At 38.3% G+C, this 26007-nt stretch overlaps 2 protein-coding genes across 4 annotated transcripts; one reads left to right on the forward strand and one right to left on the reverse strand.

The window, feature by feature from the left end:
- Window positions 1–356: 356 nt before the first annotated feature.
- Window positions 357–17877, reverse strand: LOC118236490 (cytokine receptor common subunit gamma-like). 2 transcript variants are annotated; one of them, XM_035434925.1, is made up of 8 exons: window positions 17806–17877; window positions 5445–5535; window positions 4817–4992; window positions 4077–4219; window positions 2909–3077; window positions 2244–2349; window positions 1620–1704; window positions 357–1068 (listed from the first exon to the last, which is right to left on the reverse strand). In XM_035434925.1, exons 1-8 carry the CDS (start codon window positions 17864–17866, stop codon window positions 841–843), a joined length of 1059 nt encoding a protein of 352 aa, XP_035290816.1. In that variant the 5' UTR covers window positions 17867–17877; the 3' UTR covers window positions 357–840. The 2 variants fall into 2 exon arrangements, with proteins under 2 accessions (XP_035290816.1, XP_035290815.1); XM_035434924.1 differs by lacking the exon at window positions 17806–17877 and adding an exon at window positions 9729–10246.
- Window positions 17878–17976: 99 nt separating this feature from the next.
- Window positions 17977–23868, forward strand: cx27.5 (connexin 27.5). Of its 2 annotated transcripts, none has more exons than XM_035434927.1 (2): window positions 17977–18137; window positions 19680–23868. In XM_035434927.1, the coding sequence occupies exon 2, from the start codon at window positions 19694–19696 to the stop codon at window positions 20411–20413; it is 720 nt and encodes a 239-aa protein (XP_035290818.1). In that variant the 5' UTR covers window positions 17977–18137; window positions 19680–19693; the 3' UTR covers window positions 20414–23868. The 2 variants fall into 2 exon arrangements, with proteins under 2 accessions (XP_035290818.1, XP_035290817.1); XM_035434926.1 differs by lacking the exon at window positions 17977–18137 and adding an exon at window positions 19100–19221.
- The last annotated feature ends 2139 nt before the right edge of the window (window positions 23869–26007 follow it).

A 26007-nucleotide genomic window follows, 5' to 3' on the forward strand; every position in this document is an offset into this window, starting at 1 on the left:
AATGGCACAATGAATTCAACAAAGTACCAGGAAATTCTGGCAGAAAATTTGGTTGTCTCTGCTAATAAGCCAGAACTTAGGTAGATTGTCCAGCAGGACAATGACTCCAAGCATACATCAAAATCTAAACAGAAATGCTTAAGTGAAATCAACATCCATGATTTCCAATGGACATCTCAGTCTCCAAACTTAAATTCCATCAAAAACCTGTGGTCTGAACTGAAAAGGGGGGGGGGGGGGTCCATAAGTGCAAACCCAAAGATATCAATGATTCTGAAAAGTTCTACATGGAGCAATGGTCAGAAATTCCTCCACATGTGTTCTCTAACCTTTTCACAAATTATAGGAAAAGACGATTTTTTTAGAACCTTTAATAATGTATCAAGTCGCGCTTGATGTGAATAGTCAGGCGCGTCAAAATTCGATATTATTCGCATTTTCGTGTCGTTCATTCGTCACGTCCTTGGTGTGGAAAGACCTTAAGTCGCCAGGAAACCTCAATATGTCTTGATTTGATAGTGAAATATTGGAATTGATGGTGCCTTTGTTCCATTTTTTTAAATTAAACTGTGAATTTGTATTTATACCAGTTTTCACTCTTACATACAGTATGTTAGGAGGTGAACAATTTAGTTTGCCTACTGTATTTTAAAATTGTTTGTCATGTCAGCAACCCCTGACAAACATAACCTAAATATACTAAATAATAGTACTTTTTACTTTTGATACTTAAGTATTTTTAAAAACAGATACTTCTAGTGGAGTAATATTTAGCAAGGGTATCCGTACAGGATTTGTGTACTTCGTCCACCATGAGGAATAGGTTTGCTTTTGGTTTTTTTAAACCAAGCCAGGTGGTGTATTTGCGGGTGAGGAAGGTATGCTGGAATTAGAGGTGGAGCACGATGTGTACAGGCAATCTGATTCATCAAAGAGAACTGGAAGAGAACCCTCTGAACCACTGAGGCTCGTCTGAGGAACGAGGCTGTACTCTTGCACGGGACAGGCAGGCTCAGAGAAGTTGGGCTTGAATCCTGCCACAAAGTCGTGGGAGATATGGAGCCAGTCCTGCAGGACAACAGGGAAAAGATGGGGAGAGTAAGCCGTTGGGAAGATCATTATGCTGCCTTTTGGCACTATCAGTGAGTCACAGAAAGGAAATAATGAAAATGTCAGAAAATTAGAAGTTGGTAGCAACATATGGAAAGGCTGAAAATATACTTTAATTTTCTTGCGCTACATGTATGTGAACTGGTTGCGTCCTGGGCGACACTGATCGCATACTCATCTGCTTACTTTTTGTCTGACTGAAAGTTTAAAAGGTACATCCACTAGGGGGCAGAAAAGGGCTTCTCTTCAAATGATAATGCCATCCTTCCTAGCTGCCTTGCGTCTGCCATGTCACTCGGCACAAAATGTATACTGCCCCTGCGGTTTGCGCGGGTATTGCGCCTTGCAGACACGTAGTGTTCATTTTTGAAGACGTGCACCATGGACACCCTGAATGTCCGCAGGATACGCATGACAGCAATCTTGCGTATGTGTTTTTTGCCTAATTGAAATCAAATATGTTTCCAGCCTAAGGTGTAAAAAAAAAACTAGTAAGAGGTGGGTGTTACCTCCACATTTCCGTTGTAGGTATAAAGAAGCTCATCCAGGGTCTTGCTAGGATTTGGCACAATTGGAATAAGGATGACCCTCAGCCTGTTGACAAAGAGGTGATCAGAGTCAGTGTTCAGTTCAGATACAGCAAATAAGACAACATAAAAAATTCTCTCAGACTGATTTTATGTACTGAATTTCATTAAAAGTAGATTTTGTCTAGTACGGACCACTATCAGTAGTACTAGTTTACAGTACAACCAGGAACAACGGATTGATTTTTGACTATTATCAAACTTCACATACATGAAAGTAATCATTGATAATCATGAAAATTTAACATTTTGCTAATTCTTTTTTTTTTTAGCATTTAGCATTTAGCAAAAAATATGGTACTTTGTGCTTAAGTACAGTATTCCCATACACACGACAAACTACCTCACACATTTGTAAAGTGTGTGGCTGAAATATGTGCAAATTGTGCATATGCAAAATGATACAGTACCTACTTAGTAAATATAAAATATCAGTGTATAGAAAGTCACCACATTTTTACAAAAATACTAATTTGTACTGATTTGTATTTTGACTGGAAAATAACCTTCCATTGTTCTCTTACCAGTATTTTCTGAATAGCCTACCTCTCATTTTGAAACAGGAAACCAACAAAAACTGCGACAAACAGCACACAGCCCACGACTGCTATCACAAATGTCAGCCAGTTCATGGAGTGTCCATCATTTGGTTCTGTGTGTGAGAGAGAGAGAGAGAGAGAGAGAGAGAGAGAGAGAGATGGATATCCAGTCAGCAAGTACTAGACACTGGATGATTTACCTCATTGGTAAATATTTACCTCACTAACCTCATTCTGGCTCAGGAGTGAGCCAATGAGGGAATGTTAGAATGCAGCAATGCAAACCAGTAGTCCAAAGTAAAATGGCAACAATCCTGATTTATGAATGTTTGTCCTGTGCACAATTATGAGGGAAACAATAATATGAGCAGGTTTTTATTTCCATCAATCATCCTGGCTCAGTTAGGTAATTAGTTCAGGTCACTCCTAAGTTAAACAACAGTGAAACATTTCATATAGGAACACAAGAACAGTCTTCAGCTTGAGCTTATTGATAAGCTTAGCTACAAATCACATCAGATTATCCAAATGAATGTCAATTAAATATTCAGATCAGAAATTAACATGAAATCCAGAAACAGATTATTGCAGCCATTAAGCAGATACAGCCCACCCTTTATCTAGGTACCCAATGGCTTTGGTGTAGAGTGAAATGCTCATGCTGGACCTTACCTGTGCTTGTACTATTCCCTTTTATTTCACCCCAGTACACAGGTGTGCTCCAGGCACTCCAGTTGGACCGGAAACAAGAGTCCATCACACGGGTTCTCACTCGGAAAGTATAGCGGTAGTTCTCTGATGGGAAGGGCAGGCTGAAAGACTTGCCAGGTAATTCACCGGTCTGCAAAAATAAAAACATAATGCCAGACAGGGATTTAGAGAGAACAATGCAGTTATGTCATTGCAGAGATGTGATGTTTCCTATGAATGGAATGCCAAATTATCTCTCCCCCGTATACTAATTCTGACTAATCATTGTGTTTTCTAATACCCATCTACAACATTTACAGTGTTATATTTCTGTGTCCTATCTTCCACCCCTCCAGGCCTTTAAACAAAGGCGAATTGCGCAGGAGAGATAACAGATGCAGTTGGGTGGTGAAAAAGACAAAGTTTTATTCTTTAGGCATAATTGTCTAGCAAATTGACATGTAACCAATAGTCGCAATACTGATGCCATCCTGACCAACCACAGTAATAAATTTTAAATATGTCTATAGACTTTGTATAAAAACTCTATGCAACTTGTGTCATCTTTGGGATTAGTAGAAACCTGAGCAGAATTCTGAAACTGTGAAGCTAGTTTCCTCTCCTGAGCTGTTATTGAAATAGCCTGAGCACTGCTCTCCTGACTGACTTGTCAGGAAAAATCCCAAGCTTGGCCTGCAGGCTACATGGCGTGTTTACGGGCATGAAGATTAACTTCACTGCCGTTTCCTTTGCTTCAGCCTTGCCCAGAGCTCTTCTTGACTCAGGAAAAAAACGCCCTGAGATGAGGCAATCTCAAAAAAGCCACCAAACATGTACTGTTCACTGACATCTCTGATCATTTTCCTGTTTTTCAGTTTACTTTATCTGACCATTGGCAGAAGGCTGTGCATAGAATTTCAAAATGTTTCTAGCCCCTTCCTGCACTGTCCATTATTTATTATTATTATTATTATTATTATTATTATTATTATTATTATTATTATTATTATTATTATTATTATTCATGCTATGTCCTCTGTTTTTTAAATAATGAGCGATTAAATAAATAAACTCTAGAACTCTAAACTCTAAAATCTGCTGGACACCAAAGTAATGAAACGAAATGAATGATGAGCCTCTCTTCACTTACTGTTTTCTCCACCTGGTCAGTGTTCTTCCTATAGGACACCTCACTCTCCATACAGTCGCTTGGTGCACTAATATTCCAGTACAGCCACAGCTCAGAGCCACTTTGCCTCTCTACTGACAGATTGTGGGGGGGCATCAGTTTCACTGGAAAGAGGAAAAAGATCAGTTAGATCTTCACTAAATACTGTATATGTCAGGCACACATACATATGGGTGTAGCCCACCAGAAATGTAGCATTGAACAGTGAGAAAGTGCTACCTGAAAGTATTTCCATTTTGATTACCTGTTTTGTAAAGTCCTTAAAATGTAACTGATCAAATAATTAATGTACACCTAAATAGGTCCTTTCAAACACAAACATATTTGTGTTTGTGATTTGCTTGCAGTACCTGGAGACTGTTGCACACTAATACAAAAGCACAGCTCTCTCTCATATTTGTGGTAATTTCTGAAACAGTTTCTGGAAAGGAAAAATGCTACGTAAATACTGACAACCAAAAAAAAAAGCATTAAAAATATAATTTAATGCTCCTTACACATTTTCTGGTTGCCTGCCTCACTCTCCACAGAGGAGCTTGGTGTACTAATTATTCTAGTACCTTAGAGCTACTTTGCATCTGAACTGACAGTTTGTGGGAGGACATCAGTTTCACTGGAAAGAGGATAAAGATCAGATAGATCTGCTCTATGAGAGGAAGTAGGGGGAAATGGTAACAGAACATCTGATAGGACTCTCCTACCCCTATTTTGAAGGTCAATTTCCTGCTCATTCCACGAGAAGCTGTTGTCCAAAGACAGGTTGCTGAAGAGTCGATCAAACTTATTGCCTTTTTCATAAGGTAGCCTGCAGCCCACAGTGTGTGCCCCCTCCTGTAGGTAGGTGGGACACTCTCTGAAGCTGTCTTTGTTCTTCAAACTGTGGATGAATATCCATAACATCAGTTTAATTTACAGACCATGCATACATGAGCACCATGAGCACACACGCAATCATTCTCTCTCTCTCTCTCTCTCTCTCTGATGGTTTTGTTCCATATTTTCTCTCCCTTCAGTGTTCTCTCACTCCCAAATTATTATCTCTCCCCTAGTACCCCCCCCCCCCCTCCCCCCCACTCAGGGATACAAAACAATGGCCAATCTGTTTCAAGATTCCATACTGCTGTTGTTTAATTAGCTACATCATTTTTTATTAGATAAAAAAATCTATATATCAGCTACAACTGTCCAACACAGCAGTCAGTCAGCATTGGCATATACAGTATAGCTGTTTAGAACACAAATCCAGGGAAAGGGGTTGGAACAAAACCACCAGCCCTCCAGGACCAGAGTTGTGACCCCTGTTATACTCAAAGATTTCCAATGACTTGCCTGCTCTGGAAAGTATAGTTGAACTCTGGGATCCCATTTTCACTCCAGCTGCAGTCTATATATTCCAAGTTCATGATTGTACAGCTCACATCTATACAGGGGAACACAAGCAAAGTGTGACACATAATGCATGTAATGAAAGGCAACTAGCACATATAGTAATACAAATACCAACGCTACACAGCACATATGGACAGTAGTGTGTGAGAATAGGAGATGTAACAGCACAGAGAAACTGGTGGAAAAGTATGTGTGTGAAGTAAAAGGTGACTGTGAATGAGGTAATGGTCATAGATGATTGATTGATTTTATTTGGTCTCAAAAACAAACATCAACAATGCATCATACAACACAAAAACAAAATTTAAATCATATCAGCTTAAGAACATGGCAACCAGGGAGTCCAGGATGACCCATAAAGTCGAAAATATATCGACTTATTTCAAATGGGGTCCCATAACCATAGAGCTACAAACTTAAATTAGCGCACACAATTACTCAACTACTGCACTCCAAAATAAAAACAATACCAAAATATAGCCATAAAAAAACACTGTGTTCAAACACTAGTCTGATCAGAGAAATATTTTTTAACTTCACATTTAAAACAATTCAAGTTATTTGTACTCCTGATATCGTTTGGCAAGCCATTCCTATATTTGATGCCGCAGTAATAAAATGTTGTATTGCACTTTCCAGTAATGGATGGTACCCGTAAATGTAATTTACTATTTCTGGTATGGTATTGATGGTAACTACTGATTCGCTCAAAGTGATTAAGCATGTATGGAACAGTCTTATTGTAGAATATCTTATGAACACGTGAAAGCTGCAGCAGTTTCACTTTGATTTCAACATTAATATAGCCAATCGTATCAAGCTCATTTTTCCTGACACAATCTTGTGGATTAAGGTTCAAAATGAAAGGGACTGTCTTATTCTAGACAATTTGTAGTAGCTTGATCAAGAAAACTTGCATTTCGGTATAAAAATTTCAAACAACCATTTATTTTAGTAATAGTTGCATGAGCCATGGATTTACCACTAAGGTCGTTTTCAAGTAAGCATCCAAGATATTTAACATTTGTTTTGTTTTCTATTTCTTTACCATGGAACATCACTTTAAATTCACTGCCTTTATCTCTAAGTCATTTATGGGTTCCAAAGAGAATAAATTCAGTTTTATCAGGATGAATGGATAATTTATTGTCGATGAACCATTGGTTACAGAGCTGGAGATTATGAGTAAGTATTTTGGCAATAACCTTTGACTCTTTCCCATAAACAATCAGAACTGTATCATCAGCATACATGAGAACTTTACAATTTACGCTAGAAGATAAATCATTTATATAACACAGAAATAATGTTGGGCCCAAGATGCTTCCTTGGGGAACACCGCAATCAATGCTGAGTGGCAATGAGTGGACCCCATTTACCTCAACAACTTGCTTCCTGTTACTGAGATAGGACCTAAACCACATAATTGAATTAGGATTAGCACCTGTTTCTTTAAGTTTATTGCAAAGGATAGCATGGTTAACAGTATCGAAGGCTTTTTGCACATCGACAAGAACCATTCCAGTGAGATTGCCTTTGCTCACTTCAGTTTTGATGTCATCTTGCAAGTTTATAAGGCTAGTGTCTGTTGAGTAATTGCCCCTAAAACCAGATTGATGATTGTTGAGAATGTCATTGACTACAAGAAAATCATGTAGTTGATCATTTACAACAGATTCGAGGATCTTAGACACACATGGTAAAATACTAATAGGACAATAATTCCCTACCACATTCCTACTCTTCTTTATGTACAGGGGTTTAACCTTAGCATGTTTAAAGTCATCAGGGAAAACCTCGGACTTAATTGAGATGTTAATAATGCTGGTAATAGGGATCTTTAAAACTGATGAATCATCCTTCAAAAATTTTGCAGGAATGAAGTCGAGTCCAGTACCCTTATTGGGGTTTAACTTGTCTAATCTTTCAAAAATATTGTCTTCTTCAACAATATTGATAAAGAAGCTGTTAGGTTGCACTTTCTTTTCCTTATAAAAAGTTTTTAAATTATGCGAAGAAGTACTAAAGAGACCTTTACCAACAGGAAGCTTATTTACAAGTGAAGTAGCAATACTTGCAAAAAAGGAATTCATTAAGTTGGCTACCTGAAAAGGTTTGTGATATAAATTATCATTTGCTTCAAGAACAATTTTAGCAGAAGCGGTTTTAGGTTTTTTAAATCCCAAACTATTTAAGTGTTTCCACAGTTTCTTCGAATCATTTTTGCATTCATTAACTTTATTTTGGAAATAATTAGACTTTGCTTTCTTAATGTCCCTCTGAATCTTATTTCTAAGTTTGCTATATTTATTGAAGACATCTTACTTTTGTCTTTCCTAAAAGAGTAAAAATATTTATCATGTTGGTAAATGTTATTTAAAATTTCATTATTCATCCAAGGTTCAGTATGACATTTTAGCCTAATCTCTTTGATAGGAGCAATTTCATCAAGTTTTTCTAAAAACAATTAAATTCTCCCCAAGCATGATTTACATTAGTGCTATTAACAATATTTGACCAATCAGTCTTCTGAAGACATTTTAACAACACATCTATTGTGTTATCTATCTATAACGCATAGATCTAATCTTTATGGTATTGTGGATGTTTACTTTAACTTTTGTCACTTTCCTGGTACAGTATATAGCAGCATTATCGCTTAGGCCTGTGTTGAGTGTGCCGGATTGGCAAACATGATCAGTTGAATTACAGAGGATGTGATCCAGTAAAGAAGATGAATTCTTAACAGAGCATATGGCAGATTCAATAATCTGCGATAGACCATACATATTTAACATGCTTTCATACTTTCTTAGCAGACTTGAACCTCGATGCTTGAAATTGATGTTAAAATCACCAAGAAAGTAAGACTGAACATTGCGAAAGTGCTACCTGAAATTGCCTCCCTTTTGACTACCTGCTTTGTAGAAGGCTTTAAAATGTAACTAATCAAATTATTAATGTACATCGAAATTGGTCATTTTAAACAAATATCAATATGTGTTTGCAATTAGCATGCATTATGTGTACACTGCTGCACAAACAGAAAACAACAGCTCGCTCTCATGATATTTGTGGTACTTTCCGGAACAGTTTCTGGAAAGGTCAACTGCTACGTAGATACTAATGTTCAAATGGGCCAACAACAATGTATATGACAAAATGGCCACCATAGAAAAATGACGACAGATGAAAAATAGAATTAAATGCTCCTACATATTTTGTGGTTCTCTAAGTATTTTTTCTTTTGCTGTACAGTTTTCTTCATTTCAAATTAATGGTGTACTAGGTTTGACACACGTGTAAAACAGAAATGAAATAATGCGTACAGTCGGACATTACACATAAAGGTGTTGAGCCTTATATTGGTATGAAGGACAAATGTTTTTAACTCAGCAATAAAGCTCAAGAGATAACTTTACACGACACAAAATTAAATTGGTAGGCAGTGATAGAAAGCGCACCACCTGTAACATGCCAATAGATAAAAATGCAATGAAAAATTTCCGAGGTATATTTCCAACCTTTACAGAGCTGTAAGGCTTTCTCAGTGGAAGCAATGTTACTCTATATTCAACAAACACATGTATTTAAGACACAGACTTATAACTCCCCATATGCTTTATCATTTATCATCTTTGAAGTGTGTAGCTATAGCCCAGTGGTCTCAATACCTACCAGAATATTTGGAAATGACACGTTTCACATTTAATTTGATCACTGATAAAACACCTTTAGCTAATGAAAAAATATTAAATATATTTGAAAGCATTTTCATTCAGAATACATCATGGTGAGCATACCAACACCAGTAAACCAAATCATCAAATAAATTAAATAAATGATTTGAAAGATATGTCCACAAAAAAAGTATATCTTAATCGCATATGATGATGCATATACCTTTAAAATGGCTAAAGCTACATCTGACTTCCTGCTAATCGGCTGCCACAAAAAGGGGCCTCATCAAGGAAAGTGAAACTTGCTAAGAGTCTTGTTCTATCCACAATTTTATTGATTTAAAATGCAACAAATATAGATCAAACAAGTAAACAAGCCTTAAAGTCGAACATCCGGTTCTCTCATAACCTGACTGGTGTTGAAGGACCTCCACCCAAGAGCACCAGATGTGGCAAGTGGCCATGTTGAAATGTTACAATTTGTCAGTAAAGTAAATCCATCAAATTGATAATATATCCTCAAAAACCCAAGGGCTGTACTCACTGGGCACAGCGCAGGTCACGTATCCCAGGGAGAAGAAAAAGAAGACAAATCCCAAAAGCATCTTGAGAGGAGTGAGCGGACCTTCAGAAACACGAGGTAAAACTGCGCTGTGTGTATGTCTCTTCCTTTCTGAATATCACACTTCCTCCCAACAGAATGTCAGGAAGACCACATTTGTCTTTGTCCTTGTACCTGGACTAACTATCACTACTCTGCAGGGAACACCCAATCCAGGATTGCTGACATCACTTGTATCCTTCTATCTTGTTCCTCTTGTACTTTCATGTTACACTCGTATCTCCATCCAGCACTTATATTAAACGTGTATCATTAACTTGATGTTGTAGCTTGTCGTCAGCTACGTCCTCAGAAAGTCTGACTTAACATAACTTTCTGACCTAGCCTATGCTTACTGTGTGAACCAGACTTGGTGTTCATGGCTATGCATTACTGCTACATAATGAGCATTGTACCTTTTCGGACCTGTGTTTTGAAGTTGTGCCAATGACCTTCGGTATGCACTTAGAGTAAGCATTGGATAAAAGTGTCTGCCAGATAAATGTAATGTCATGTATGCGCCAAGATTTTATATTTACATAAAGACAGATTATCTGGTTAAGCACAATTGTCATTATTATTTGTGTGGGTCACAATGTGTTCCACAACATATTTCTGCGATATACATGTATTCTATTTTGTTATAAACAGTGGTTTAGTGGACATATACATGGAAGGCACAGTATATAAAATCAAGACAATAATTGATTACACCAATAAACATTCATATTTCCTCACCATGAGACTGTACGGTATGTCAATTGTGTGTGTGTGTGCGTGTATATGTGTGTGTGTGTGTGGCAGATGTTGTAGCATAAAGTGTGGCATGTGTGGAAGAGAATGAACATCCTGTAAAGCACCTCACACCGAGTAGCAATTTGAAGGCTGAGGTTTTGTACTTTCTGTTACTTCCAACTCACCCCATAACCAGTCCCTTAGTGCATACACATACAGTTGAAGTCGGAAGTTTACATACACTTAGGTTGAAGTCATTAAAACTCATTTTAAACCACTCCACAGATTTCATGTTAGCAAACTGTAGTGTTGGGAAGTCAAGTCAGTTAGGACATCTACTTTGTGCATGACACAAGTAATTTTTCCAACAATTGTTTACAGACAGATTATTATTATAATCAGATTATTATTATTTCACTTTTAATTCACTTTAAGTCACGATTCCAGTGGGTCAGAAGTTTACATACACTAAGTTGACTGTGCCTTTAAACAGCTTGGAAAATTCCAGATGATGTTATGGCTTTAGAAACTTCTGATAGGCTAATTGACATTATTTGAGTCAATTGGAGGTGTACTTGTGGATGTATTTTAAGGCCTACCTTCAAACTCAGTGCCTGTTTGCTTGACATCATGGGAAAATCAAAAGAAATCAGCCAAGACCTCAGAAAGAAAATTGTGGACATCCACAAGTCTGGTTCATCCTTGGGAGTAATTTCCAAACGCCTGAAGGTACACTATAGGGCCGACGTAGCTCAGGAGGTAAGAGCGGTTGTCTAGCAGTCGGAGGGTTGCTGGTTTGATCCCCCGCCCTGGGCGTGTCAAAGTGTCCCTGAGCAAGACACCTAACCCCTAATTACCAAAGAGCTGATTGGTACCTTGCATGGCAGCCTTTCACCGTTGGTGGGTGAATGAGAGGCATCAATTGTAAAGCGCTTTGGATAAAAGCGCTATATAAATGCAGTCCATTTACCATTTACCATTTGAAGGTAACATGTTTGTCTGTACAAACAATAGTATGTGTGGTGTATTTGTGTTTAAAAACAAATTGAAGTATGGGGTCATGTTGAGTTGAAGGGGGCCGTTTTGTTGGTCACTCTCTTTTTATTGGTTAAAATGTAGCTTAAAGGGTAGTCTGCCGCTAAGGTAAGGGCGAGTTCAGTGTTAATGAGGCAGCCAAAACAGAAAGAGATATATGTGTGCACGAAGAAGAAAAAATTAAGTGAGTTGCTTTAAAAAGTTAATCGGTATCGGAGTCATTGATTTAAAAGAACTCTGCATCTCAGGATGTAACAGTACGCAAATATAAGCACCATGGGACCATTCAGCCATCATACCGCTCAGGAAGGAGACACGTTCTGTCTCCTAGAGATGAACGTGCTTTGATGCGAAAAGTGCAAATCAATCCCAGAACAACAGGACCTTGTGAAGATGCTGGAGGGAACAGATACAAAAGTATCTATATCCACAGTAAAACGAGTCCTATATCGACATAACCTGAAAGGCTGCTCAGCTAGGAAGAAGTCACTACTCCAAAACCGCCATAAAAAAAGCCAGACTACAGTTTACAACTGCACATGGGGACAGACTTTATGGAGAAATATCCTCTGGTCTGATTTAAACAAAACTTTAACTGTTTGGCCATAATGACCATTGTTATGTTTGAAGGAAAAAGGGTGAGGCTTGCAAGCCAAAGAACACCATCCCAACCATGAAGCACGGGGGTGCAGCATCATGTTGTGGGGGTGCTTTGCTGCAGGAGGGACTGGTGCACTTCATAAAATAGAGGGCATCATGAATAAGGAAAATTATGTGGATATATTGAAGCAACATCTCAAGACATCAGCCAGGAAGTTAAAGCTTGGTTGCAAATGGCTCTTCCAAATGGACAATGACCCAAAGCATACTTTCAAAGTTGTGGCAAGATGGCTTAAGGACAACAAAGTCAAGGTATTGGAGTGGCCATCACAAAGTCCTGACCTTAATCCAATCAAAAATTTGTGGGCAGAACTGAAAAAGCATGTGCGAGCAAGGAGGCCTACAAACCTGACTCAGTTACACCAGTTCTGTCAGGAGGAATGGGCCAAAATTCCAGAAACTTATTGTGAGAAGCTTGTGGAAGGCTACCCAAAACGTTTGGCCCAAGTTAAACAATTTAAAGGCAATGTTACCAAATACTAACAGAGTGTATGTAAACTTCTGACCCACTGGGAATGTGATGAAAGAAATAAAAGCTGAAATCATTCTCTATTATTCTGACATTTCACATTCTTAAAATAAAGTTGTGATCCTAACTCACCTAAGACAGGGAATATTTACTAGGATTAAATGTCACGAATTGTGAAAAACTGGGTTTAAATGGATTTGTATGTAAACTTTCGACGTCAAATGTACATGCCTGCACATCCACGTGCACACACATGCATGCACCTCAGTTACAAAACTATATTTTCCCTTGTATACTTTTTAATTAAATAAACCTCAAACTTTCATATCATGACTTTATTTTAAACCAGAAGCACACAAAATCAAGACAAATGATAAAGCCTGAAACATTCTTACACCCAGAAGGAGTTTTGCAAGTGGCTTAAAGTCTCCATACATTTAATGAATAAGTAATGCTGTAATTGCTTAATTGCGTTTTATTTCACCAATGGCAAAACAATCTGCACATTATTTTACGAAACACAGCACTATATGCAGGTAAAACTTGTCACACTAACTTTACCACCATCAGAACCTGTGACTGATCTGTCGCCCACAAACTTACAGGAAACACTAAAACAGATCATGGAGGGAGAGATAAAGGCAAACTGACTAAAGTACACGCAGCTCATACCTATACACCACTGAGAGTTTGAGACTTTTCAGTGTTTCCTAAGAAACAACCACAACGACAACAGATACTCAGTCCACAAAAACATTAAGTTCTGTACCTTCTAAGCCTATCTAAACAGACTGAACTCACAAAAAAACTTCACACTTACTCAACATAAAGCCCCAAACTTGGGTTATTCTGCATTTCTTCTACTTCTTTTTCCTGCCGATTACATCAACACAAATGCTGTGGTAACACTATCAAAAATTCTTCCCATAGGACATTTAGCTACATAAACCAATAACATAATCTCATCCTGAAATTTGCCAATTGCAGGACATTTGATACAGCTATTTGGTGGGAGAGTCATATGACTTTGCTGCAATAGATACCTGAAGCTAGCCTAAGTGAAGATGCAAAAATAAAAAAATAAAATCAAGAATGATTTGATATGTTTGTGATATGTTCATGGTTATGTTACAAAAATTTTTTGTACACTTATGACCCAAACGATTGAATGAATGCAACTATTGCTGTGTTTTTGAAAGAGAAGTGATTCCAACAGTCTGCAAAATGACATTATGAAGCTACCAATATAGACAGCTAGAGCTATATATCTAGTTGTTTTGTTGGTTCCTGAGCTTCATCTTTGGGGTGTCGGCAGGGTTGAGAATGGAAGAGGATACATTTTTGATTGTAAACACAGGAGCAAAGCGAGGGAAGAAATCCTGCATAGTATTCCTTTCCTGCCATTTTTTTCTAGATTCAACTATCCAGCACACAAAAGAAGGAATAATGGTGTTGAATCAAGGTTCTAATTAACTAATAAATAAACCCTCCCCCCCTTCCCTACACATATACACACACACACACACCTACTCTCAAACTCTTCTACCTGTTCTCTCTCCATGGTGTTCTACCATATGGATGACCTTGCGCTGCTGCTGACATATCTGTCACCGGGAGTCCACTTCTTGCCAAATGATCTCATTCTCCCCGCAGGACACTGATGGGTGAAAGTATACCAATATAGTGTGGTCTGAGCTTTATAGAATTTTTGAATTTCACGGCTGCTTCAGCAGGACAAAGTCAAGCACTCAAGTCAGCATTTTCAACCCAGAGCAGATCAAAACCACATCCTCCTCTCATAACAGTTTTAAAGTGTTGCACAACCATGCTTTACCTTTAAGCTCATCCGTTTGGAGTCAGACTTGTCCTGGCAACTCTTCACATGGCCAAGCTGTAGCAGAACCTGTGACACGTCAGTAACTCCTGCCTGAGTGGTTGAGCGATTTTGAGGGGCTCGCACATATTGAGCTGTCGAACAAAGCCAGCCATCTTTCTGTGCTTAAAACAGAGTGGCAGGATTTCTTTGAGGGAGGAAATGTCAAAATAGGGGAGAATGCTGATTTTAGAAGTGTGTTCTACAATGTATTAGAAACCACATTTGAAATGTCCTTGTTACAATGAGGCACCTTTTTCTTCCATAAAATCCTGTAGCTAGCCGACAACCTGCTCCGGCTCTCAATTCTCAGAGCGTGCCCCCAGGGTGCTCAGTGGTTTACGCACAGAACTGTGGGTTCACATCACTGCTCTGTATTTACTGGCTTACCATGATCCTTCACGTTTAGGTACCCATTGCGCATGCGTTTGTGGCAAAAAGCCCCATAGTCAAACATGGCAGCCTCCATGAATTGGCGCCATGTGCCAATGAGCAGCTGTCATAGGGATCCATGGAATCGGTAAGCGGAAGCTGTATCCAGTTCTTGCATATCTCAATGTTCATACCCCAATGAACAGCTCCCAAAGGAATCCATGGAACCAGTGAGCGGAAGCTGTCTCCAGTTCTTGTATCTGTTTCATGTGACATCACTGTAAAACTGTGTTGCTATCTTCCTGACCGAGAAAATCAAAATGCCTATTTGCAGCGCAGTTGGGTGCAACAACAGTCAACGTACAAATAATAGTGATGCTTCTCATCTGTGGATTTCCAAAATGCAAAGAATGTGAGGACCCCCAAACCTTCTGCCACCCCACATGTTACAAATTAAGGAACCATTGTTGCTAAAACATTGACATGGTAAAATGGTTTATAGGATAGAATCATGTGTTTTAACACTTAAAAATGGTGTATCGTGTGACCAGATTGATAGAAAATTTCACCATAAAAAAACAGAATAAATGCAAATGTGACTTAAGGGGATGATCTAAATTTTGACTGAGGAGGAAACCTGTAAAATGAAAATCAAGAACTGCCAAACCTCACAGTTGAATTTGGAAACTAACTCATTTCACCACTATATGTATATATGTATTCTGGATGTATAATGTGTGATTTGTTGGTTAATAAAACTGCTGGTTTAATTGAAAAATTTGCATGTACTTATTAAAAGCTTTCGTCTCCATTGAGCCTGCAGAGGGCAATGCAGTACACACCTTTACTGGACACCGATGAAAGACTGTACAGTGTGGCTGTAACCACAGTTACACTGGTGTGGGAGTATGCTGTTTAAGTTTGCAACACATGCACTGAATGAGGCATTTGGAAAATCTACCACTGTGTGTAGAATAGCAAGGTAACTACTGGATATAATTTCTCCCTTTTGTGTGATTTTGGTTGTTTTATTGTATAGTCACAGCTAATTTAGTTTTGAACAGTTCAGTAAAAAAGAAGGTTCATAGTTACAGCTTGGTGGCACAGATCCCATACCCGTATAGCATTTCAGGGTTTCCTAAAGTGAACACACAGCATTTGTGTGGGAGGGGGGATAACTACAAGCACTTTAGAAACTTCATATTATTAAATGGTAGCATTTGGTCTTATTGTACCAATAAAAGGCTGTGCAATCTCTGGATCAAGTGTTAGCGCACACAAACAGTGGCCAGTTTTTCTTGCTGCTCCGCCATTTGTTTTCCATGGACTGTAAATCTTTGTGTTTGCTTACTCCGGTGGGGGCGGGAGAATCAAATGCTTGAATAAACTGAGGAATAACTTCCAGCCAAGGAGGTAGGCTTTCGGCCCTCTGACGACTACAGATGGTACAGTGACCCTGCTTGACGTATGTTTGAGGTCACAGGGCAGCTGGACTGAATCACAGGCCAGGACATTCGACTGAGTGTGAGCCATATTCAAAGTGGAATTGGCTCATGCATTAGAGAGCTCTACGAACAATACAGCTGGTCATTCATGAGGCTGACAGTCCCATTAAACATAATTCACTCCCTTGCCACATTTAAGTTAACAATCTAACCCAGAAGAAGCGAGACAGAGTCCCAACACATTGTCAAATTATGAACATCAAGATAGTTTGCACAATAAAACCCACTACTTAACCCCTGCTTGAACAGAGCATTTGGTTGAGTTTACAGTTCATGCATTTATATTACACTCCATTACATTTAAACAGCAGGTTTCCTCAGTTATGCATTGACTTTTGCGTTGGTATGTAATATAGCATTATGTTTTAACAATTACCTTACTTATTGTCTAGCTATTATCCTAATGCAATATAAACTTAAAACACAATAATTTAATGAAATAAGAATATTTTAAAAATTAAACATTATATTAAGTTCACTATTTCTCTTTTTCTCTCTTCATTTTGGACTTGCATTTTTAGCAATTGCTTCTTGCACTGTGCATGCCTGTGTGCCATCTGTAAATCCTAAGAGACGTATGGCTTAATCTACTTGAAATTTAGGGTGACCAATTCAGTTATTTGGCAACCAATAGTTTGCTAATGGTCTGTGGTGAAGTTTGGCTGTTTTGTTATAATGCAGTTTAGAGGCTACGAAAATGCAATAATGGAAAATTTATTTGATTTTTATTTCATGTGGCCTCAATTTCTGATAAACTCAAATGAAAATGTTGATTAAAGTTTTTCCATAAATTACTGTCTTTAAATGTGTGGCTCACTGGCATTTTGCTTTGTCTCTGCACTTCTTCTGGTAGGAAATGGGAATAGTTTTCAGGCAATAGAATTGGAGAAGATTCTTCCAAATGCCATTTTAATGCAATTTACTGTCGTCAGAAGTGTTGCGTTCTAGCTAAATAGCTACGTTCTTGTCATAATAAAGAACGTAGCTATTTTGTTAGTGGCCAATGTTTGTCAACATTTTCTAAGTGATAACCCAGTCTCTGGTCCACATAGTGTTGAATTACATACATAATATATATTAAGCTAAACTCACTAAGAACAGAAACACCCAGGCAATATGCTTTTCAGCATTTGGTTCAAAAGCCCTTTTAAAATAAATAAATAAAAAATAATAGTTCATGTCTCAATCAGCCTTGCACATCTCTTAATAAACAGACACATTAATGGTAAATTGGTTATTACAAAATCATTATATTTGATACAAATTATTAAATGTAAATATTTGACATACTCTCCATCCCAGCCTTATGGAAGTCATTTTTGTTTGTTTTTATTTTTTACTCTAACTTGCGTCAAAACAACCTCCACTTACCCCGTTGTCCTCGGCACAATGAATAATAGAGGAAAGCTTTTTTGTGTCCACACAGATTCATTCTTTTGCCGAGGGTAGGCGGAAATCAAGGGGTTTGATCTGAATTCTAAAGAGTCTTGTTAGCTGCTGTGAAAGCCACCATTGTATGTAAATAGTTTATATAAGAGCATATGACTTCTACAGTGCAGGGTAGTGGCTAGTGTCAGGGAATTCATTAGCAATTTCCAAAGGCCTGGACTTCTAGTCAGCTGAGCCTCTGAGTATTAACTGCTTACTACACTGATGTTAATCCACCCTTTTCTGGACATATTTGTGCTCCACTTCAACTGAAGGTAAATTGTTTCTTTTAAATGTGTAAAAAATAGCTGTCAACAAGAGAGGGGGGGAATCAGTGGTGGTTTCTGTTCAGCAAAATACTTTATCACAGTGGACCATACACGTCAATGAAAAGCTGGCCTCATTGCATGGTTTATTTAACACAGAGACTTGCTTTTACATTTTAAGAGATTATTCCACAAACTGTCAAATAGAATACTCTTTTGGAAGTACAGATTATTGTTGTATAGGAAGATTTGTGAGTATATGATTCAACATCTTCAATGCTCCTTGCTTTTCATTTGAGTCTATTCAATCTATTCAGTAATTACTCATGCTAATATGGTTTTTGGGTCAAAATTAAGGTGTATGGATTTTCTTTTTCACTTTGAATAACAGGGTGAGGAAGGAGAGTCAACAGTTTTGTTTCAAATCCTGCACTTCAACTCATAATCCAAAGTTACTGCATTCTGCACTTGGTTATGAGGCTACTGTTAGCTGCGGCTCCTCATACTTCTCTGACCTCGACAACATTATGTCTGGATTTGACTATTATAAGTCACCACTTCAGTGAGTTGAAACAAACTGATATCATAGCTGATGCCCATATGTCATTTTTGAATGAAATTATGTATTATGCATGTGTGTGTGTGTGTGTGTGTGTAAATGTATATACATATGTACACATGCACAAATACATGGATTGAAATCCTGCAATCTTATTATAAATTTTAGAAATGCAAATATTTAAATTGATATCTAGGTCATACTGTTGACCCCATGCTATAAAATGAGGCCAAACCATTTGGTACACCTCAGGTCTGCAGTATGGAGGGGGGGGGGGGGGCGTTGCAACCCATATGACATTCTAGTCATGTGGTACACCTATGCGCCTGCCATTGGCTCGGGTAAAGTGGGCCACGTGACCCCCTACGTGGTGACTGGCCATCACCTCGCGCTTTAAAACTGCCTGCTGATGACGGGACGGGTAGAGCGATTGGGTTCTCAGTTGGGCGCGTCTCGATGTCCAGGCTACGCCAGCAGGTCGACGTTGTCTCCCGACCTGGGTGCCTATGCCTCTTACACCTCCTGCTGAGCCTGGTAATCTGCCTTTCTGTAAATTCTGCAGATTACACCACTTCACACAGATCAGGTGCAAATGAAGCACTGGGATTTCTGAATTTCACACCTGTCGGCTAGCTATGTGATGAAAATAGAAGCATTACGAGGATTACGGATCTCTATTAACTACTCGAACGCCTTGAGTTCAGAGTACCGTAGTAATAATGGGTAAATATATTGGCGGGTCTTGCAGAGTACGGAAGAGTAACTGCAAATTGATCAACTTCAAAAAACAATAAACCACTTTATAATATGGACATAACCTTGGAAATGAACAGGCAAGATGCATGTAGATTTTAATCTAGTATAATTGAGATCTTTTTATATATTCTGATACTATACAATATACAAATTTGTCTGAATTGAACATATGTTGATGTTGCCTTTGTCGGTGTTTATCTGGGTATGCAAACTTTGCTAAATGTTCTTTCTTATAGACCTGGAATCGAAAATGAACTGGGCGTCCTTTTATGCCGTTATAAGCGGCGTAAATAGGCACTCCACTGGCATCGGCCGCATCTGGCTCTCCGTCCTCTTCATCTTCCGCATCCTGGTCCTGGTGGTGGCGGCCGAGAGCGCCTGGGGCGACGAGAAGGCCGGCTTCACCTGCAACACCCAGCAGCCCGGCTGCGACAGCGTCTGCTACGACCAGTTCTTCCCCATCTCGCACATCCGCCTGTGGGCCCTGCAGCTCATCCTGGTCTCCACCCCTGCCCTCCTGGTGGCCATGCATGTGGCTCACCGCCGCCACATCGACAAAAAGATCCTCAAGCTGTCCGGGAGGGGCAGCCCCAAGGACCTGGAGCAGATCAAGAGCCACAAGTTCAAGATCACCGGCGCTCTATGGTGGACGTACATGATCAGCCTTGTATTTCGCGTCCTCTTCGAGGTTGGGTTCATGTACATCTTCTACATGATCTACCCGGGCTACAAAATGTTTCGTCTCGTCAAGTGCGACTCCTACCCCTGCCCCAACACGGTGGACTGCTTCGTGTCCCGTCCCACTGAAAAGACTATCTTCACCGTCTTCATGCTGGCGGTTTCCGGGGTGTGTATCCTGCTCAACATCGCTGAGGCGCTGTATCTAGTGGGAAGGGCATGCAGCAGGCACTTCCAGAATGCTGAGGACTCACCCATGGGAGCTTGGATCACCAAGAAGCTTTGCTTTTAGCTAAAAAAGCCCTCCAGCCCTCCAGCCCTCGCTACTAACAAGGCTTAACCGGCTCCCGGCATTGGTCCGGACACACCATGGCAATAACTTCATTCATTTATTTTATGCCTGCCCTGCTGTTGGAATATTTTACCAGAGGAAATACTTTATACATTCAGGTATGGACAGGTAAAGAAAACTTGAAATCATACTGCAACTTACAGTATCATCTATTAATGTGTTTACTTTATTGATTTTAATTATTTATTTTTTATTTATGTATTTATTTTTGCATTGAAAAGGCCCCAAACAAGATGTTTCCAATGCTTCACAAATATCGGCAACCACCAGCGTAAGACTTAGGGGCAAAAGTATAACTGACTTGCAGTTCACTGTGTGGGTTGTAGAGGGGACAGTCTGGAATGCAGGGAACCAAGGACTCAAAAGCTCTAAAAACTCAAGAGTGTTTTTAGTGGTGCCTATAACAATAGACTGTTTCTTTTGAAATTTGAGGTGTGTTCATTTTTATTTGAACATGCCTAAAGTATGGAAATATTCCAATGACTAGATTCAACTAAACTATGTCAATGTGCTATGAGACCAGTTTTTTATCCTTGAACCAAAAAAGGAAGCCTCTGCCTTAACCTCTGACAAAAGTCTGAAAACAGCCGAGGTGCTGGATATTACAGAATTAGAAGGTTGTGTAAAGGAAAAAATACTATACTTCATTAAAAGCCTTTCTGTCCATTGTATTTATATAAGCACAGGAAAGGAAATGTGTGTGTGTTATTGCGCTGATAGAAAACATGGATGACCCTAAGAGACTCATTTTCCGCTGAACTAGAGTGCCACCTACATGTGCCTGCAAAAATGTTTATGTTTTCATGCGATCCCTCCCCTGCCTTCACCTTCAGCCATATCTTACCACAGATTTAGCAGTAGTGATCCTCTGCCCTTTGGTGCCACTGAGCAGATATACAAATCAAAGCCTTGACACATTGGGCGTCCATTTCAGGGAAGGGGGTCAGAGCTAAGCAACCTATTTAGAACAAAATCCACAAAGGAAAATATCTAACGCGTCAGTTGCCACAAGGAAATAGCAAGCTACCCAGTGCAATACCTTGGATGTAAATAGATTAGAGCCCTCTAAAAGTCCAGGTGTGTTCACCTGAAGTATATTTGATTCTGCTTTAACTCATTTATGAATCACCCATCTCATATCTTAATATCTCAATGGTCATTTCAGCCATTCATTTAAATAATACAACATTCATTGCTCATAATAATCTATGGCTTAAAAGTGTATAGGTTATTATGTGGTTAAATCTGCAATATGGAAAGGAAGGATCCATTACTCTAGATTACAGTTTATATTTTGAATTTGTCTATTTGCTTTATAGAAACATTGTGGGGTGTAACCAGAAAAAAAGAAGTGCTTCAAAATAATTGTCTTTCAATTATTGATATCATAAGGTGATTTTAACGTCCCCCACCCATATGTTGATTGTAATAAGATGGCAAAATTGAACTCTAACATAATTTCCAATGTTATTGGCAATAATAATTGACTGAACATTTACTTTTAACTATTCACTGAAGGTCAGAATTTTAAAATAATCTTCCCAAAGTTATTTTTTGCGATTGTTCAGAGCCCCGGAATATACATGATTCAGAGGTGCGTATGTCTTCCCTTCGGTAAATAACTTAAACCAAACGGGTGATTTATTTAACTGTAAATCTGTGTTGATCAGCAAAGACAAAATACCTCCATGTTCATCTTTTAAACCATGCATTTTCATATGATACACTTATGATTGAATGGACTGTATAATACAATAATGTAAACCCTGGAATATGTAACCAGTGATTTCATATGTATCATTAACTACCGTTATTAGTTTCAAAAGTCATGTTTTTATCTTATTTTGATGGAATGTACATTATTTAATAAATTAATTTGTGACATGGTATAAACAGTTCTATTTTCCTGTAATTTGCTCTAGCTTGACAGTAATTAGCAGGAAATTAGGACATTTTTGGAAGACATTAACAGTCTGAAGAAATGGTGGTCTCTCATTGCACAACATGGCAATGGTCTGACCCAGTGGAGAATTCACAAAACCTATAATGAATGATGGATGTACATCGAACACTGGCACAACAGTTTTACAGCACAGACAGAACATTAAATTGTCAGTATATTTCAACATTCAGTGAAGTAACAGAGAAATGTGAATCAAATCAGTAATGAGAAAGGAAATACAGTTCAGTCTACAAGATCACAAATGTCTAAAGGCTGTCTGGATTTTGTACCTTAAATGAGTTTGCAGTATGGATGTAGAAAAACTCCCGCTAAATTCTATCCCAGGCTTGATAAGGATTGCCATACAGAACTTCAGAATTACGAACAGCACAATAATGAATGTCCAAATTTGGATCAAACTGGATCAATTCTGGGATACAGAAGGAAAAATATTTCCCAGTTTAATATGAAGCTATGCCAAAACCTACAGGTCAGTTGTTACAAATTCTGTCGATGCTGAGAGAAGTATCTTGCTAAGCAAGCTTTTATGCATCAATGTCAATCCATGAAAGAAGAGACAGCAACTGACAATGATTACTTTTGACAACAGAAATTAGAGCTCATGACTTTATCGCTTTATCTAATGCATTGAACCTAACACAAGTGTCAACAAGTATAGACATTGCTCTCTCATTCTCCTCTGGATTAAGTGGCATTTGAATGATTACCTAAAATGGTTGCGACAATTTTAACTGAATGACTGTTTGACTTGTGGCTTGAAATAGAGGTTCTGTCGACCTCTTGGTGCTGGAGGACTGAAATGCATGTGAAATAAAAAACTGGATTATTCCACTGGGTCCTAAACCTGACTTCATCCATGTTATGCTGTAATGAATATTTTGCTGCACGGGAAGAAATTTTCTACAGTTAGTGTATTTTAAGACAAAATAAAATTCAATTCTACCTTCTCTGGTGGGACTGTGTCCCAGTGTTTAGTAAATGAAAGTCAAATATTTTAAAATATTAAAGTTTAAACTAATAAAGTTTAAAATAATTAAAATAAAATAATGCAGTGTTATCAGTATTGAATTATGGTACTTAATTGTAAAAGATGTCCACAGGAGACATTCACATTCAGAAGTCTGATTCATCTTTTCAAATATTTTCTAGTTGTAAAAAAATACAGGACCACATAACCATTATAAGATGCATCTTTGTACGACAACGTAATGGAAAATTATAGACAATTCCTAGAAGTATATGCATGATTAATTGAAAGGTAAATGTTTTTTTTTTCAGTGTTTTATCAGTGCTGATAAATGCCTCTGTATAACGTGCTGTCAAGGTTTAAAAATGCAAAAATGTTATGCAGTCTAAAAAGTGTTATTAAAATATTAAATATTGTAAAAAATAAAAAACAATAAAAAAACAAAACAAATGATCAGTGGAACAATGATCTGTGAAGGACCTTCTGACTAAGCAGAGAAGTTACTACGTTTCCCTTAAACATCTGATTACATGTTGTACATTTTTTTATCCTGTAAAATAGTGCAAGGACTTATTGAAGTCACGTGCAAATTAATGGTCACACATGCAAATTAATGGTCATGACTTGACAATGGCGGCAAAACAATAAGTTGTTGCTGTTAAACTTGTTTACACAAGAAAAGTTAATCAGAGCGATCAAAGCAACAATGATGTTAACAGTTCCACCAACAGATAACGTTATGTACACATACAGTAAAATGCATATCATATAAACTGTATATCCATACACACATTACCATCCCCTAGAAATTCAAGTCAATATGTAATTACTGTCTAATTATTTGTCTAATTAAATTTAGTACTCATGGGATCACCACAGTGTACCCTAGAGTGGTAAACTTAAATTGTATTAAACCTCATTAAAATTGCATGTGTGGTGTATGGTGTTGACAGTACTTAAAAACAGTGCAAAACAACAATTGTTTCACAGACTGATACACATAGTGAAATTTACAATCACAAAAAATTGATGAGGTTTTCTTAAATCACCTTGGTTTTCTATACTGGAACATTCACGCTTTTGTATTTGCATTTGTTTTTTGTCACTGTGTATTAACTGTATTTGTTGACGTGTTTTCCAATTTGCATTTGTGTTGAGATAAATTTGGGTTGCTTTGAATTCTTGGCCACTGTAAGTTACAGATAAGAACGCTCAGTTTCAGTATGAATGGAGTGTGTGTAACCGAAAACTTCCTCTATCATACTCTGGACATTTAGAAAATTTCCCACAGCATGTCTGGAGTCAATTCCATTTTCAATTTAGTCAATACTCAATTAACTGGAATTAAATGTATAAACATTACAGACATATTCTGATTCCTGAACTGAATTGCAATGAATTTTGTGACTGAATTGAGAATGGAACTGACTCCAACCCTGGTCTTGAGTATACATAAAATATTCCTTGCCGTGGTCAAGATGAAGGTTATGGTCCCTTAACCAGCCACAAGGGGGCAGCACAAACACGCTCCCTCTAACTTTGTGTCGGAAGGCACATACATCTTATAGTGTGAAAGAGACCTTAGGTCAGACTGTGAGGCATTGCAGTTGCTCCATCACACATGCAGCTACACACAGCACACACAGACTCTTTACCTAACCTTCTGAACTCTGAATTATTTTGGTACGTCCCCCATCCCGTCCAGCCATCTGTGGGAACATTTACAGTTCAGAACCACGGGGCAGGCCTGTCAGGGCTTTACAGAATTAGGCTTCTTGCATAGTTCCAGGTTATGAATAACGTGGCCTTGGGTGGTGTCAGCACCCTTATGACCCTAAAATACTGGGCCCCAGGACAGCGGCACCCTGCTGTGGCAAACAGGGGCACACCAGGGACGAGAGACCTTTTCAGGCACAAAGACATGGGGCCCATTTATTGTGGAATCCTACGGCAAAACAAGACAAGAATACATACCGTAACAAAGGGTACAGTTGGAATATATCCTAATATGCATAATTTACATACAATTTTTAAATGGACCAATACTAAGATTCACAGTTGTCAGATCGAAAAGAGCGATGTGATATGAATATGGTTATTATACATTCTGCTCTGTTCTTCCTGGTTTAACATCAGGTTTGAACTGTTAATTGAAGTTGTTTGAACTGTTAAATCATAACACACATTGATTTCCTAAAAAAACAGCTGACTGGCCATTTTTTAAAAAAGGAATGGACTTTATAGGCATTAATGAGTTTCTTAATGCATTCTTTTATTATTTTATTGATGACTCTGAATCTTGCGAACCATGGTTTGTTTGGCTGCACAAGGCTATCACTTTGTTCAAATAAATAATGAAATTATTTGGGTTCTCCCTGTCTGGTAGGATGTCCTCTGCTGTATTTACAGCCAGGTATTTACGGCCAAGGAAGACCGAAATTCCTGTTAGGCCATCAGAAGTAATGTGTATTATGTGACAATCCATCACTGGATATGAAACCTTAACAGTGAAGAGCTCAGTCTTTCTTGCAGAACGTGTGCCTTTGTAAAACATAGCCTCGGCCTAGCTCCTATAATCTGAGTTCCAGTCAACCAAATTCCAAG

Source organism: Anguilla anguilla, chromosome 9 (genome assembly GCF_013347855.1).
Source record: "Anguilla anguilla isolate fAngAng1 chromosome 9, fAngAng1.pri, whole genome shotgun sequence".
NCBI lineage: Eukaryota > Metazoa > Chordata > Actinopteri > Anguilliformes > Anguillidae > Anguilla > Anguilla anguilla.